Raw genomic sequence first — 17,925 nt, forward strand, 5'->3', positions numbered from 1 at the left:
CAGGAATTCCGTAAGGTGGGGGGAGGGTGCCTTTACAAAACTAGAACTGTCCATTGCCGCGCAATGCGATTGTATCCCCCGGCACTAGCAGCAGCTTTTGCTTCATCTTCACATTGGAGCAAGGGACAAAGATCCCCTCCCCTTCTTCAAACATAAAGGTGAATATTGTGAAGACTCTCACAAAACAATATTTATGTATATAGATTAGAGTATAATGCACCTGGATACAAAATTCAAAAATACTATCTGAAGATATGTCACCTAAATGCAGAGTGGCTACAGGATAGCCGCTAATGCCCCACACAGTTGCTCAAACAATGTTCTGGGTCTGGCATTGCATTGTAAAAAGTGTAGTTTTTAAATGGACTTTTTGGATGCAACGCTGGACGCAGAGGATTGTTTGAACACCTGTGTGACTGGGGCTTAAAATGTGATATTTGACCATGTATTTAACTCTTAATGTGACAGACCCAAAACCCCTAACGTGCCAGAGGTTTTTACCCAACGCCAGAAAGTTTGCGAACTGAATTGACAATGTAATTTAAAACTGCCATATCTTTGAAACTATTTACTGTTTTGAATTGAGTTCTACACAACAAATATCACGAAATGATTGTTCTTTCGTGTTATGTAGTCAGTTTGCTGTAATATCTATCTGAACCTGAAATATTGCAGAAATAATCGATATCATTAAAAAATTATTATAAATCTTTGTGTAGCATGGAAAGAAAGAGTCAGTCGTGATTTTTCTTCAATAAAATGCTCCCTTGATTCTGCAAGAAAGTTTTAGAGCTACATTTCCTCTTTCAAATGATAACAAATTTGTCTTCTAGAGTTGTCTAATTCCAAGGATATTGGCAGTTCAATTTGTCTTTTCAATTTCTTTTTCTGCCTTGGTAATTCATTCCCAAATCTGAGTCCTTTAGTCCCAGATCCTGTATTTGAAACTAAAGTAAATCCCGGGTCCTGGAAGAGTGTCTTTTGTCCACTTGAGAAGCAAGCACCTACTAATCCTTCTTTTGTCTCTATATACTACTGGCGGGCGTACTCTATTGAAATCGGCAGGCCTTTGTCCACGAGGGGTTTGTGCTCGCGCATTTCCTTGGTTTACAGGTCTACTTTCCGTCCACTGCACATGTGCATAGACAAGAACAAAAGCGTGTTCTTCTTTTGTATATAAAATGCTAGCGTGAGGATGATTAGTGAAGTTCATCAAGACAAAAGGATGAAAGACTTGACCGACAAACGAAAGCTTGACCCTCTTTGAGGGACAAAATGAGAGCACCCAAGCAGAACAATGCGAGTGGAAATGCATAGACAACACACGCAGATTCAGTAGCATACACATGCGTGGTTTATCAATGAGAATTTTGATCTATACACAGCTCGCAGAGGGTGCGCTCTCTGCGGATTTTCCCCGACGCGAAAAAAATACATCTAGCTGATAAATCATGTATTTACTCAAAATTTTCCTATGTAAGTATACTCATATTTTTAGTGGAAACGATGGCTATGCTAATCAGCTACCAGTGCATATCAGTGGCAGTTTCCTGGTGTAACGCATTATGGTACCACAGACCATGGCACGTCAGGACTAAGGTCACCGTTAAGAGTTAAGGAACATCAGGAGGAGCATCAAAAACTGTGGAAGAGTAAACTACGATGTACACTGTATAAAATCTGCAAGAAATCAGTCTAAAATGTGACTGTCGAGCGGATGCAAGACAGCAACCAATATGCAACATTTGACCTGTAAAAGATGGAACACTGGGGCAGCATCAGAATAAAATCAGGTAGATTAAAGTTCATGTATGCATATTGTATGGTACTCCTTACAAATCTGAATGGAATCAACTGAAAAAAGAAGGTGATTGCCGGAGAGGAAGCGCGACAAAAATTAAAATGTGATATTTGTCCCTGTAAAAAAAAAAGTGGATCCATAAGAGCATTACATTGAATATAGACACATCCAATTAGAAAATCTTTCGACTTGTAGCTCATATCATGGTAGACCTTCATACTACATTTGAACAAAATCTGTCAAGAAATGTAGCCTATAGAGCGCACACAAACCAACCACCACCAACATGACCTTTGACCCTATAAAAGATGGAACACTGGGGGCAGCATATCCCAAATCTATAGGCTTGTAGATTACATCATGATAAACCTCCATACCAAATTTGAACAAAATCTGTTAACAAATGTGACCTCTAGAGCGCACACAAACTATGCACAAAAATATGGTATTTTACCCTATAAAAGACGGAAAACTGGGGGCAGCATCACCCAAAGTTATACATGTGGAGATATTACCAATATGAACCTCCATACAAAATTTCAAAGAAATCTGTCAAAATTTGTGGCTGCTGGAGTGCAATCAAGAATGTGATGCGGCAGCGGCGGTGTAACACTGCTGAATCCAAAGTATCCTCCGGCATACATGCTAGGGGATACAATAAAAGGGGGTGCATGCGCCCTCTCCCCCCACATCATACATGTCATTTTTTTCCTTGTTTCCTCCTTTTAACAAAAAACAAAACAAAACAAAAAACAACAAAAAAACAGGGGGCACCTGGTGCGCTCCCCCTGGATCCACCACTAATCACACACTTGTTTCCTTAAAAGCATTCTAATTGGAAGCCAAATTCAAAGTGCTAAGTATGTAATGTTACAAATGCACAAAGTGCAAGTGACAACCTTATAGTACAGCATTATATTCCTTTTACCTCTAAACAAACTTAACAAACAAATCTGTCACATGAAATCAAATATACAGTCAACCTCCCATACCTTGAATCAGTCCAGCATGTTGTTACTGTATAGTGATCAATGCATGTGACAGGTAACTGCTTGACTGTGAATAGCTGAGTGATGTTGGAATTTTGCTACGAATAACCCTCGGGAAAAATAATTAGTAAGTGAAGTTAAGATTGGAGTTTTGGATTTTCCTTCCATGTACAAGGAACTGAACTTTGAGTTAAGTAATTTCAAAATATACAGGATTTAACAAGAGGAAGTACATAAGGGAAAAATAAGGACTTTTATTTTGCCTTTGAGGTATAAAGCAATACTAGGCTAATTCAATGTTGAAGTATGAGAAGTTGACTGCATTTCACATTTGGATTTGGTGTTGTGGTTTTTTTAGCATCAAATCATGTGAGAGAAAAGGGATGGCTGGCAATTGGTATTTCCTACATGGGTAGAATCTGTTTAGTAAGACTTAGATAGCTATCATCAGTGGAGGATCCAGGGGGAGCGCACCGGGGGCACGCCCCCCTTATTTGTTTTTAGAACAAAAGGAATAAAAAGAAAAAAAATGGGGGGTGCATGCACCCCCCCCATTATTTTGTAAAGGCACCTCCTCTTTACGGAATTCCTGGATCTGCCCCTGATCAGACATATTTCACTTATGAAACAATGTAAGACATCCCAAAAAAAAAAAGTTTAGTAAAAAAAAAAATTTAGAACTTCTTTGCAAGTTTTTGTGCAAGGATTTACAGTGTACCTTGTAGTCAGCACTGTTGATGACTTTCTGTACAACATGGAATGTCTGAGCCCAGGGGTAGGCTACCTGGTAGTCCAAGCCCTTGGCAGTAAGAAGAGCTTCACACACCAATCTGGAGAGAAGAAAAAGTTAAAACCTCCAGTTGATCTCATATTTCACTGCAGCTTGGGAGGTTTGGAATGTCACTTGGTTAGCAACATACATTGAGATCTGCTTGTCTGAACGTGACATTTCACACCACCAGGAATTTGCAACTAAATCTTCTGTTTTTTTCTTAGAACCTATCTAAAATGTGAAATCTAATTGCTGTCTCTCTGAAAGCTAAACATTCCAAAATGAAGGATATAAAAAATAAAAGTGATTAGTCACATTCTTGAAAAAGTAGTGAGACAAATAATTAAAATGGCTAAGACCCAAAATTCAAAATCGTATGAATGTGGAAACCTTTTAAACATCATGCTTGTAAAACCTCATTTATCATGCTCAATGACAACTATTATCATTACAAATGTTGGCGTGACACTTGTCCATATCATGAAGTTTTTATTGTAACATTGCAGAGAGGGAAATTGTTACAGTATTTAAAATTTATCTCTTCATAACTTACTTTGCTGGTATGTGACCCTTGTCCACAGCAGTGCCAAGGATGTCACAGAGTAACCTAATTCTCTGATTGGATTTGAGGGTGTGAATATTATTCACATACAGCTTCAACATCTGTTCCTGTGATTCCTGTCAACAGAAATATTGATATATGACAGATACCCAGCAGATGACATAGTTATACACAGACAAAAGTTGGGGGGGGGGGGGGGAGGGAGGTGTGATGCTCATCTGAGCTCTAAAGATACATTCTACCTTGATGCTATCTCCCTGCAGTCCCCTTTCTGGTACACATTACCAACACCTAACTTTAAACCATTTCTTCAGGGACCCTAGGAATAATCTCTGCTCTGTACACAAACGAAACTCCTTGGGAAAGGAGTGTGGGTAAAATTGAGACAGATGCAGATGCAACTCAAACTGTACGGTACCTATAACCCTAATAGAAAAAAATACACATAAAATAATGAGTCATTATGATTTATCATCACCAAAACATTTAATAACACAACATGCAAGAAGAACACAGGGACATTTTTAGGCCTAGGCAAATTATGAAATTGTGACATAGTACATTTATGTGAGTCAATTTTGTAAAATCCAAAAGTCAAAGCTTTCATTCCTGGGAAGGAAGCACCAACTCAGGAACATGCAGTGAGACGCAGTGAGACCAACCAATGCGAGCAACCTATGTATTACTGTAATCTTACTGCTATGAGCAGCAGTGTGCTGCAGCAAGGTAATAGGGAATTCTGGGCAACTGTATACAGTCTTCGTACAGATGGCATACAAGTTACTTACAAGCTACAAATATGCAATAGGGTGACTGCAACCTTCAAAATTGCTGCATATTGCTGCGCATGGCTGTGAATTGATCTACCCCTCAAAGCGCAGCAATGCGCAGGAATATATGTGAAGGTGTGACCGCGACATTAACCTGTTGAGGACGGTTTGATTTTGCTATAACATGCATTTCCCATAGACACTTGCCTGAGTATACTCGGGACTCGTCCTCAACGGGTTAATGACATTATATAGATGATGACTGGCCGGGGAGGGAACATACCGAATGTTCCACCCGAAGGGTTTGAAATGCTATTGAGGGAGGTTATAAGTCCCGAGACGAAGTCGAGGGACTTATAGCCTCCCGAAATAGCATTTCAAACCCTTCGGGTGGAACGTTTGGTACATGTTCCCGACAACAAAAGTCATCATCTGTTATATTATATGGGTTAGTCAAATACGATACGTCAAATACGTCAACGTCAACCACCGGTCAGTACCAGCACAACGCACTCGATCGCTCGCTTGATCGCGCAGAGCCAAATTCATTGTGCGCACGTGGTCCTAGGCCTTACTGTCATTTGTTACGTGAAAATGTTTTCCCATGGGAGAACATTACAAGAATGTTCGCCCATGGGCGAACACAACGAATGTACCTCCATCACGTGACTGTGTTTAGCCAATCACTAACCGGTATTTGACTAACCCATTTAATATTAAATCATGTGAAAGGAAATAGGCACAAGATAATTGTCTTGCATGTAATATATAAATAAAGTACACACAAGAGGGCTCGACACTTTTTTTTTTGGTTGCCCATTTTGGCTACTAAAATCTTAAAATCTGAAATTTTGGTGGCCAAAAAAAGGTATATTGAGGCCCTAAATAAAAGCAAATGTAACAATCCATTCTGAACCTTACATTGTAGTTGTTCGACTCGGCCACCAAAAGATAACCTTTTTTGAAATTCAGTGGCCAACATCAATTTTAAGTGGCTCTGGGCCACTAGGTAACCGCGAACGTCGACCCCTGTTTACATATATTATACATATAACATATTTAATATCCTCTCAATTTCTCTGATCTATTTCTTCATACTAGAAAAAACTTACCACAGGTACATTGGACCAGAATCGCAAGAAGTTATCATAACAAACCAAGATCTTGTTTCTCTCGGCCTCATTAGTGCTTACAACAAACCTGAAATGAGAAAACAAAAAACTCACAACAAACGTGTACTATTTACAAGAAGCTTTACATGGCTTACAAAATCTACCTAAGAAAGAAATTGGGAGAGATAGGGCACCTTTCATGATTCAATCTTGAGCTGCAGTACAGACTTACAATAATGAAACACTTTTTCTCAACTGAAAGTAAATGTATGTGTAAGTATCGGAAAAAGAGTCATGATTTCAGAAATGGACAAGTCTCAACTCTTCACATACGTTTCATGGAGTCACATCTGTCTGCCAATTTGGCAATAAAGGCAGGAAGAGGGCAAAATACTTAGATAATTGGTAAACTTACCCAGCAAATGCTTCTTCAATAGCAGTTGTTCTCTACCAAGAAATAAGGAAGGAAAATGAAATGGATAGTAAACATTACTATGAACAACATGAACAACCTTCAAAGATAATTCAACAAATTTTGTGTTTTTTTACTTGTGCATTTTTTAATGGGAAGGACCGTCAAAATAGGGAATGGTTAATTTGCATTTACAGCAGAGTTTGTATACAAAAAAGCAGTCTAAATAATATGTCAACAGTTGAAGATCCTAAGAGGACCTTCTACAACAAAAAGTTGACAATTTTTGTTGTTGAAGCATATCGGGTAGTATATCAAACTGCATAAATAAGGCCAAGTAAAAAAAGAAAGTAGTTTCTCGTCCGGGTTTTTTGAGCAAGGCGATGAGGGAGGTCCTTACTATTTGATATACTATTTTTTCGAGAATTGTCAAAATAAAAGTAATATGTGTTTCTCGTCCGGTAATTCTGAGAAAGGTAACGAGAGAGGGCTTTACTATTTTCTATATCCAAAATATGAAATGAAATATCACTCTGGTAGCTGTGTTATGAGAGACCAGGTCCCAAGTGTATGTCTTGCCTGCACTCTGTGCATTTTCAAACAAATATATATATGTACCATACTTGAAATGAAACTTCAAATGTCAAGGGAAAATGACCATCTTAAAACTGGTATTTAGTGTTGTAATGGCATTTCTGATACCAGTGTACTTGCAATTCTGATGTATTGTGCTATTAATTGAAACAGGTATAAAACATGTCTTTCAACAAATGGGCAATTCCACGGTATATAGGACACAGGTGCCAAAAATTCAAAATGATATTTGTTTCAAACACCATACATTCTCAGACAGTACTTGAGTTGAAGTTTTAAGAATCATTATGTTTTTCAATAAAAGTGGCCATTTTGATTTTCAAAATGGCTGCCAAAATATACCTATAACTCAATGGTAAAAAGAGTGTATTGTCACATAACTTACTCTCTGTATATCCACTTTACTAGTACTCTAAACAACAATCTTTTATATGTATGCAGTTACCAGAGAAGTCTTTTATCACACAATTTAAAAAAAAGCGGGTTGCTTTAAAGAATTTGATAAAAACTTTTAATTAGTTTGACAATGATGGGTGTAACGTCAGTTACCAAAAACAAGGAATATTTAACTTTATTCATCAAAGAAAGTGAGCTGTATGATGTAACTTGGGATTTCTAATGTATGCCCATATGTCTTCCTTTTAATACCAGAAGTAAGGATACTTGGCATACTGGAGAGTCAAAATGAACACTTGAAAATGTGTAACGTCAGTTACCGAAATGTCATACATGAGTATGTAACGTCAGTTACCATGACAGTAATTATAACTGAGGCAAATTTTTTGACTTTAGGCCATTTCAATACATCTGGGAAGTCAAAGGTTATCAACAAAGAGCAGCAATCCCTTTTTATAGGGAATGATGCCATCACCATGGTATGTCCATGGATACAATTTTTTTCATTTTATTTTATTTTTTTAAATTTATTTGTTTATTTATTTATCATAATTATCTTCTTTTTTTTTTGGGGGGGGGGAGCTTTTGATTTTTGATTTAGCACAAGTTTAAGGTTAAACCATCTGGAAGTTTAGGTTTACCACAAGCAATATATGCACTCAAATTACTATACAGTACATTCCCAGTCCTACAGCATGATAAAGCTACCAAAGTTTGTAGGCCTAATGGTTGCATGGTAACCACCTTTTCTATACAAAGCTTGTGTACAGCTGTATACCAACAGTTTTATAATCTTTACTAATGATTGCTTTTGCTAGCATTTTTCTTTTTTTCTGGAAGCTTAGTGAAGTTTCTACCTCAAGGCAAATGCACAAACAGATATTTCTTCGCTTGCACTTAAATGTGTGGTTTAGTTAATGTGGCACATCTTGTATTATGGTACATAAGGCATGTACTCGTTACTGTTTGAAACTGAACACTGATGTTGCCAAACGTTTAACACTGATGTTGCTCAAAGTGAGAGGTGATTCTAGGGTTTAAAAAAAAAAATGTTCATATTTGTCGATTACTTTATTTCATTCATGCAGGGACATTTTGCAGTACATGATAATTATGAACAGGAAGATTTGTTTATATTGGTCTTAGAATTCTTTCGTTACAAAGTCCTATTTCTTGGTATCTGGGATGTATTTGCAAGCCTTGATATATCATTGAAAAGGAAAAGAAAAACAGTTACATTACTTCAAGCAAGGGTTAAACCAATAATGCTCTTTTGACCAAAAAAGCATAGTGTTTCTGCTTCACAGAGAAATATTAAAAGTGCAACACTTTTCATTTAAATCAATTGATGATGGAGATCATTTTTTTTTGTTATTTATGGCCCTAACAATGCCTTGAAGGAGAAGGAGTAAAATACAGAAAAGAAGAAGAAATATATCACAGTAGATTTCATACATATTTATGCATATTTATGAGTTGATATGTGTTTTTTCCCCATTACCTTAAAGATATTTTTTTTTTTCACACACAAAAATATCTGTGTTTTGTGTAGTCCTGCAGGGTATTATGGGTGGGGCACTCTAGATAGAAACTTTCCTGTTCATAAAAAAAAAAAAACCAACCCTTATAGTTATGTCAATATATATATTTATACTTGGAACTGCTGAATCTAAATGGCTCTGTGTAATCATAACTGTTGAATAAGCATTCAATCTTAAGACAAATGTCAAGAAATATCCTCTGGTGCATTTACATTATTTTTGCCCAACTGTGCTATGGCATGGGGGGGGGGGGGGGGTTGCCTCCTAAGTGCCCCACCCCATTTGTGTCTTTAGATTTTGTTTTAATTTGTTGCTAAGTAATTGCCTGGGATTGTTACTGGTATACTGCAGCAGTATAATAACCTGTTAAATAAATTAGTTCTCTGTAAGCCCCATAGCAAAAGTACATATGTGTATGTGTAACGTCAGTTACGTAACGTCAGTTACTGACATGTTTACCTTTAAGTTTTCATAGAACACAAAGAAAATGGACTAATGTTTCATTTCATTAGTGTATTTATAATTGATGAACCAAGGTATGATTCCATATCAAACAAATTACTCTGAAAGGTCAGAATTATGAAATATCACAAAACTATTCCCAATCATGATTTTGCGTGTGTAAACCCTATGGCAAATGTAAGCGTAACGTCAGTTACTTAACGTCAGTTACCGTCATGCCTTCACTGAAATTGGCATGGTACTAAAAGGATATATCTAGGGTGCACATTATTTTGCACACCTGTTCCTAAGAACCTAGGTGTATTGCCATATTAAACACATAAAGGCTAGAAGTCAGGGACACGAGATATTTCCATTTGAATCTACACCATAATTTTCCATGTCCTTTTTCTGTAACGTCAGTTACCGACACATTTTCACTTGCTATCTGATAAGAAATGCAGTTTGAGAGAAAAACTTTCCACCTATTTCTTCATTCTCATGAACTCATTCATCAATGCCAATTGCAAGCCCCAGGTGCTTTCATTCACAAAACTACAACGTAAACAATTTCATGAAAATCCTTACGCGTAACCTCAGTTACCGTGGAATTGCCCAAATGTATAATACGACTGAAATAAATTCCATGATATTCAAAACACTGCTTTATTTATCATTGGTGTTTGTGACTTTTTGTGTCCACACAGCTGGTATGTGGTAGGCCTATCTGCATTTCTTCACAGTACAATTGTAGCACATTCAACTGGAAACTGGCTTGTACAATTGCAGATGGATGTCAAAATGATACTGATATGGCATTATAGCATTAAACATTTAAAGATGTTTCTTCATGTTCTAAAAAGACATTTGATAATCACTCATCATTTGGATGATGAATGATTGTATACCACACTACAGATGATACGACTCACGCCAGCCGTGTCCGTGAATTTACATCGTACAGAAAAGTATCCCGCAGAAATACGAGACAAACCAGAATCCGGAAAAGTTATTTATTTTGTAGATACACCCATTTAATAATTCTACATTTGCTGGAAAAGCGCATTCATTTTATCTTCAAAATATAACAATACATCGCCGTCAGATGCAACGTTACAGAGCAGAGTGTACGGGCCTCTACACAGCTACAGACACGCACATGGCCAATAAACGGTGCGGCACGGCCATTGCATTACCGTACCTTCCGACACTGCACGCACATGCACATAGTCACAATGACAGGAAAATGTATACAAACTCCATACAATCCTCACAAGCATTTGTACAGTACAATTCATCCACTTAAAATATGAGAAACGGGGAAAAATACGAACAATGCGCGAAATAGGCGTAGAATATCAGCGATTGTTCACAAAAATGTTGCCGCTATCGCGTTCACGACGTACCGAGTGCGCTGTACATCACAGCCCAGGCCCGCCCGCGGCCCGCCCATCCAACTACAGTTCGACTGCTTTGTGGAGCAGTGTGAAATGCATGCGTTTTTACATACGCACTACAGAAGCTACAGCTGTACTACAGCTAAGTAGAGGACGCAAGGCGTAATTAGAAATGAGACATCACCATTGGTAAGAGAATGTTATTGTCAATTTCTTTTTTCGGCGGCCGAAAAAATAGTAAATATCAAAAAAGTCGATTCGGCAACTGAAAATCGATGTGGGTGGGGAGCGGGCTGGGACGAGAATTATGAATTTCTTGGTATTTTCAGCGCCATTTTGAAAATAGTAAATAGTAAAATAATCGATGCGGCGGCCAAAATCGATGCGCGCGAGGACGAGAAACTGGTTTCTTTTTTTACTTGGCCTAATCTAGATTTTAATAGCTTAGAACGGTAAGCAACATTCTATTCTCTGCTAAGGTTCCTTAGCACTGCAAAGCACACTCTCTTTCAGCCATAATTACTAATATTAAATAAACACAAATGCCTGTTGACCAGTTTAATAGACTATGCAGACAGCAGCAGTATGGTAACATTTACATACACCAAATAGGAAAGAATACTTGTACCTTCTCACTAGGCTGGACTTTATCGTTTGAATCAAAGAATGAGAGTAAAATACTGTAAAACACAATATTTTCGTGAATTGGAGCCGACGGCCTTTTTTTGTGGCACGAAATTTTCGTGAGTTGCCTCCAACATTCAATGCCTATAATGTAGACAAGAACTTTCACATGCATTTTAATTTTGCGAATCTTGGCTCTCGCGAATTTCGCGAGATCAAATTGCATGTGAATTTCGCCAAATTATATTGCACGTGAACATTCCTTTTTTTTTACAGTTAGCTAAAGTTGATTTGTAATTAAATTGAATACACAGGTTTGTCTTTGTGGCTTAATGTGTATAATATCTCCAGAGGCAACATCACATTCGAATAGTTGAAAATTGTGCTACTTGACAGTAACACTGGCTACGGAGAAAGATATATAAGGGAACATCAAGTTTAATGGATATCTCAGTTTGGCTTTTGCCGATGCAAAATTCAAAGTCCTTGCTTTAAAGATGCAGAGACCAAGTACACCTTTATTTCCTTCTTATGCACTTGTAGTGAATTTCTTTGTCTGATTGTAATGAAAATGGCAACTAACATCTCCCACTAGCCAGGTCGGTGGTACATTCAAATCATGGATAAGGTTAACACACAAGCAAATTTAGTAATCTGTAATCATAGAGGAATCTTAATTATACATTATGCACAGTAATCATGAAAAAAACAACAACAAAACCAGCTTTCAAACATTTATCTTTACACTCCACATACATTGTACATGCTTTATGTGATCAGCTCCTGTTACCGTACATCACATGCACCTGTAATATAGTACTCTCCGCTTAATGAGATACTGCCTAATCAGGTGCTCCACTTAACTGACTTACAAAGTGAAAAACAGTTCCCGATGCGTGTTACATTTACCGCATAATGGGTAGGCATTCCGGATAAATTTCAGGGTAGAAATTTTCCAGATTAACCCCATTTATTTCCATGGTTTTCTGCAGGAAGTCTTTAAAATTTGTGAAAATATAAATTATGAAGAAATTCTGGGGTGCTGAAAGTCGGCAGAGAGCTTAGATTGATGTTTTCACATATTAAATGTGCAGTGTCTGACCAATATGCCATATCAGTTATCACTGATACAACTACTGTAGACGCATTTTGCATGCTGTGTATGAACCCTTGCACCAGCGCTACACACACTACCCAACACATTCACACACAGACAGTGACACACTGATCACTGTACATGTGCCTATAAGCTTTGGTGAGCTCTCAAGAAAAATGAAGAATAAACTAACTCCATGAAGACTCTAACCTTTCTTCATGCTGTTAACTAAAAAAAAAAAAAACACTTATGGTCCCTGTGAAAAACACGGGGACGCAGCAGAACTTGTTGTGCAGCATTTGGCTGCATACCTACAAAGGAATCATGTGGCTTGACGAGGACTCAGGACTGCAACCAGGGGCCCGTTTCATAAAACTTGTTATCAGTGACAACTGCCAAATTTCTATGACAAATTTTCTCTCAGCCAATCAGATGTAAGGATTTCAGTAGCTTGTCACATCTATGACAACTTGTCACTGATGACAAATTTTATGAAACAGGCCCCAGATTGTTTGCAAAATCATGCTGCAGATACTTAAACTAAGGCTACTGTGTGACTTTAGATGTGCTGTAGCTGTGACGTACCGTGCTGTGTGCCTGTTGCAGAGAGATGTGTGACAAAAATGTGGTACAGTTGTATCTGCATTGTGAATAAATGAACATGCTTTCCGGTTAACTGGCTAAAAAATGCTCTGCTAGACACTACCTGACTATTAAAGCGGAGAGTACTGTAATAATGTCATTATAATTACTGGAAGATTACAATAGAATTGTTCAGTCCCATTTTGCCACACTTTACTGTATGATGTTAAAAACAGAACTTGATCTCTTAATGTGCCTTTGAAGCTTTTGCTATTTCACTTACCAGGACTTCTGACAGCATATCCTGGAGCTGCTGCTCAGTGGTTATTCCTCCAGCCATGGTTCAACACCAGTGCCTGCAGTGTTACTTTCTTGATACTTATTTAGCAGTTTCAGCCATTCATCAACAGAACGTGGATCCTGCATCTGGCATGATCTTTGGAGAGAAAATAAATAATTGTGCACAATATGAAAACTTTATCAGATACAATACTGGTATGTCTTTCTGTTGACCAATTCACATATCCATAGTGACATTGAAAATTAACTGTTATAGTAAAACAGCATACCAGTATGTTTAGGCATGTTCCGGTGCTCTCCTAAAGCGTTCTGCATTATACCAAACCAGTAGCAGAGGAGTACTTAAATGCTCCAAAAGTGTACTGTACCTACCATACCATGCCAAAAGTAGATCATTTCCAGATGTGCTCCAAAAATGTACCATACTGTACCGCACCACACCAGAGAACACAAAGTGGTCCAGAAACGTACCATATCATAGGTTGACATGAAAAAAATGCACGTAACACGCACTACGTCATCATGCAAAGAGTTGATTTTCTCTGTTCAGGACACCTGTATCAAACGAAAGTGCACCAGGTGCATGACCCCATTGCTACAAAATGTGTGACCCCTCTGATTCAAGTAAAAAGCAAACAAACAAACAAACAAACACTCATGAGTTACTACTCTATCTCCACAGAGCGCTTGAATGCACCCAATCTAGCATGGCACGGTATGGTACCGTATGATTTAGTTTGGTTTGAGTCCCTCAAGGCAATGTCCCAAGGGAAATATAAATAAATTGCTTAATGTAAAACATTTACCATAGGAATGGAACTTCTGGGGAATCATTCACCTAGTGTCTTAAAGAGTCAGCACACTGAGGTAACTTGATTTTCCCAAGGGACTCCTCCATAGCAAATCTGAATGACAGCACGGAAAAAGAAAAATGTGGCTGGTAGAGCATGTGCAATAAATGTGATGCTGGTAATTTGAAGCAAGCTGCATGGCAGCCAATTTGAGTTTACTCTTCCTGGCAATACTGTTTCAGGATTACATCTGGTCAGCTGACAGGACGCATGCTGTCTAATTGACTTGTTTGCTTCAGCTACGACGAAGTCCATGGCTCTCTTCAATAGACACAATAATGCTCAGAGTTTACGATCTATAATGCTCTGTATCTTGCACATGGGCATTAAACGACTTCAATAAAAAACATTGTCACCAGCCAATCAGCTTTGAGCAGCTTCAAGCAGTCGCTAGGGGGCAGAGCTTTTGAATATGAACTCGCCTTGCAAAGCCCTCAATCAAGCTGTTATCATGGACCTACCATGCTGTAATGAATGCAAGCCGTCCATAATTCGACGACAACGCAGGCCAAAATTCAACCGCCCGTAGGAACCTACTTGAAGTGTTTTGCGCACGGTTGAATCTTGCCATATGAGTGCCATACACAAAACATAGACAAGCTGAAAAAATGCCTACAAATAAAGCATGTTGCCCATGATTCGACTGTTTCCATGATTTGACCACTCTTACGAAGTGCATTCCCTCCTAGTTTATGAATAAAAAATGGCGTAAATCAAGTGCGAAATTCAAACTATGCAACTACAATGTACCTCCACACGAGTTCCGAAGAGCATTTAAAAGTGGAGTTCCGAAATCATTGTCGCGACCCTCCCAAGGTCAGCACACATAAGCAGTTCAAGGTTTCATTATCAACTTACGGGTAAGTAAAGTTGCATAGCAACACACCATAGACTCGTTTCATTTTAAGGTTTGAAGTTACTAGTCAGTTTATCTGTATTGAACGTGTACACAACATGTACACCTACAGCCACGGTGGCAGTGCAGTTTCTGAGACAGCTTCTGAGTTTAGCGCTATTTATATGTGCATGCCAGGATTTGCGAGATGTGCCATGGTTCGGCATAAAAGTATGCGTGTTGAATCTGTGCATATATGTAGACAGCCTGGAGTATATCGAGTACTGCGTTGTCATAGTGCGATGCATACAGCCCTCGTCCGCGCATTGTAGATTCATAGCACGCGCTAATCCATTCATATAGGTGTACGGCGGTATGTTGTACGCATGGGCATAGGTGGTCGAACGGTGGGGCACAGGCGGTTGAATCATGCTTGCTAAATTGCTTCCGCAATTAAGACCCCGTTTACAGTGCGGGGCTGGGTCGAGCCGCGGCCGAGCCCGGTTTCAATTGCGAAGGCTGAGCCCCGCAATTTTGTCCGTTTACACTGCCGGGCTCGGCCCAGGCTTTTAATTCAAACCTTTCAATATTTTGTCACAGTGGCGCTCTGCTTGTAAACAAATGCAATTTGATATAGTTTGGTTTTCAGACCCTTTGCCAACTGGATTCCGTGGCAATGAAGTTACCATTCGGGCAAAGGCCTTTGCCGAAGGAAAAATCCTTTGCAGTACAAAACCACCTTAAACTATACTAGTTTTCGACGTTTAGGGGGTTAAAGGGACTGGACAGTACTGGTTGAGGTGGGGATTCATGTTTTCAACATTCCTAAGTGAGATAATGAAAAGCCTCTTATGAAATATGAAAAACCATGGAATTTTAAGAAGGATTCAACGTTTATTTGATGAAAATTGGTTTTCAAATGGCTGAGATATCCCCAAAAGTGCTAATAATAAAAGGCGACATGCCACAGGTTCTTTATTAGGATCTCTTTGTTTCACTTTGTTTTGGGATATCTCAGCCATTTCAAAACCGATTTTCATCGAATAAACTTTTGATACCCCTTAGAACTGCATGCTCTTTGACATCTCATAGAGTGGTTTCTGAATATCTCGCAAACGTTAAAAGCTAAATCCTCACCTCGACCAGAACTGTACACACCCTTTAATATCCTGAATAGCAAAATAGTACGGGCAGAGGGTCTGGAAGCCAGATTAAAATTGGCCGCGCATTTGGCCCAGTTTGCGTTTACACTGAGAAAAGGCCGTGGCCGAGACCACCTCCAGAGCGTGGCCAAATGCGTGGCCAATTTTGGCCCCGCATTTGGCCTTTTGCGTGTTTACACTGAAATGAAGGCGGGCTCGGCTGCAGCGCGGCCCAGCCCCGCACTGTAAACGGGGTCTTTGTCTCTTTCAATACCTCGATCTAAATTTTGCTAGTAGACAGGTCTATATCCTTAGCTTAGGTTGGTGATTGGTAAGTAGATAGATCTACTTTATCTGCATCCATGCATTTCTTATTTGTGTATTAAAATAGTAACTAATTTATTGTGTGAAATCTAGGTTTCCGTTCGTAGCACGGTCAGTCAAAAATAGGCAATGCACTTTATACAAATATTTCACACTTTTCTAGTTAACAGGACACCTAGGCGTCTGTCCTGAGGAGTCTTTTATTTTTTTGACGTTATTGCTCTCCTCCGGCCAGATGCTGTCTCCGCGCCGCGGAACATATCCCCCGACGACCACATACAGACCGGTCTTTCAGTCAACATGACACCTTGAAATTCGAGTTAGGTAGAGGATTCTGTTAGTGGTTTCTACCTAAAAGTGGTATAAAAATCCTGCTGTGTAAATCTGGAGTCTAGCTGTAACATATAGGGCCGCAAAGTGCACAATTGCTGTAACATATTATTATACATAAGTTCTACTTAGTAAAGAAAAAACTAGTAAATTATCTAAACTCTAATCCTAATCCCAAAGCCACCTAAACTTATTCATGTTACTTATACATAGCGCATAGCGGGGGGTATGATTGAGGGTACCACCTATCGGCACCCTAAGGATTTGCAGATCGTTTATTCCAAAAGTATAAAACAAATTCGCCTAAGTTTTTCCTCAAATATGCCGTAAATACTGCAGTTTCGAATCTCGTGACCATCATGTTGATTCTGCATCTCCGTTGTAAAATAACACAATTTTAATGTATGTGATGCATTTTCTTTTCGCAGCTGAAAAGGGTACCTCACGATCGGCACCCCCTCCCTCTATATGTAATACATGTGAATTTCACAGTCATGCGTCGTTACTGAGCTGATGTGTAATTGAAACGTGTTTAATTTGTTAATGAGTTTGATTTTCGTTTCGTTATCATTGTTTTCATAGCTAATGACACTTAATCCCACGCATACCTTTTCATTCTATGTACGCAAACAGCCATGATACGCAGGGTGCCAATGTCAAGGTACCCTGCCGATAGGTGGTACCCTTACAATACATATATGGAAGTCTTGCCATTAACTAGATCATAGATGTCTCGACTTGTCTAGGCAAGAGTTCCTTTTGGGACAGCCACCCAAATGTGAGTGCGTGCATCCGTGAGTATCGCAAGCAAGGTTAGGCTAGGTAGAGTTGTATAGATCTGCACTGACCCACTGTATAGTACTGGTGTAATTGGGGTGGCTGTCCCAAAAGGAACTCTTCCCCTAGTCTACAATGCCATTGACAATGCTAGCTGTCCCTCAACTAACTATAGGGTCTACACCATGACACAGCCCTGTCGCTGTACACAAGTGTCGCCATGCTGACGGTACGCGTACGGGGAGGTGTCTGGCTGGGCTATCCCAGGTCCTGAACG

At 39.0% G+C, this 17,925-nt stretch overlaps 1 protein-coding gene across 1 annotated transcript in view; it reads right to left on the reverse strand.

Annotated features, from left to right (window-relative positions):
• LOC140234098 (mediator of RNA polymerase II transcription subunit 23-like) overlaps positions 1-13,502 on the reverse strand; it is a 126,425-nt gene extending 112,923 nt beyond the window's left edge. Inside the window, exons 1-5 of the mRNA XM_072314179.1 lie at positions 13,373-13,502; positions 6,422-6,453; positions 6,007-6,094; positions 4,116-4,240; positions 3,509-3,620 (exon numbers count right to left, since the gene is read on the reverse strand). Coding sequence (XP_072170280.1) covers positions 3,509-3,620; positions 4,116-4,240; positions 6,007-6,094; positions 6,422-6,453; positions 13,373-13,429 — 414 coding nt within the window. The 5' untranslated portion in view covers positions 13,430-13,502. The remainder of the gene's footprint in view (positions 1-3,508; positions 3,621-4,115; positions 4,241-6,006; positions 6,095-6,421; positions 6,454-13,372) is intronic.
• Positions 13,503-17,925: the final 4,423 nt, after the last annotated feature.

The sequence above is a fragment of the Diadema setosum genome, chromosome 10, assembly GCF_964275005.1.
Source record: "Diadema setosum chromosome 10, eeDiaSeto1, whole genome shotgun sequence".
Taxonomy (NCBI): domain Eukaryota; kingdom Metazoa; phylum Echinodermata; class Echinoidea; order Diadematoida; family Diadematidae; genus Diadema; species Diadema setosum.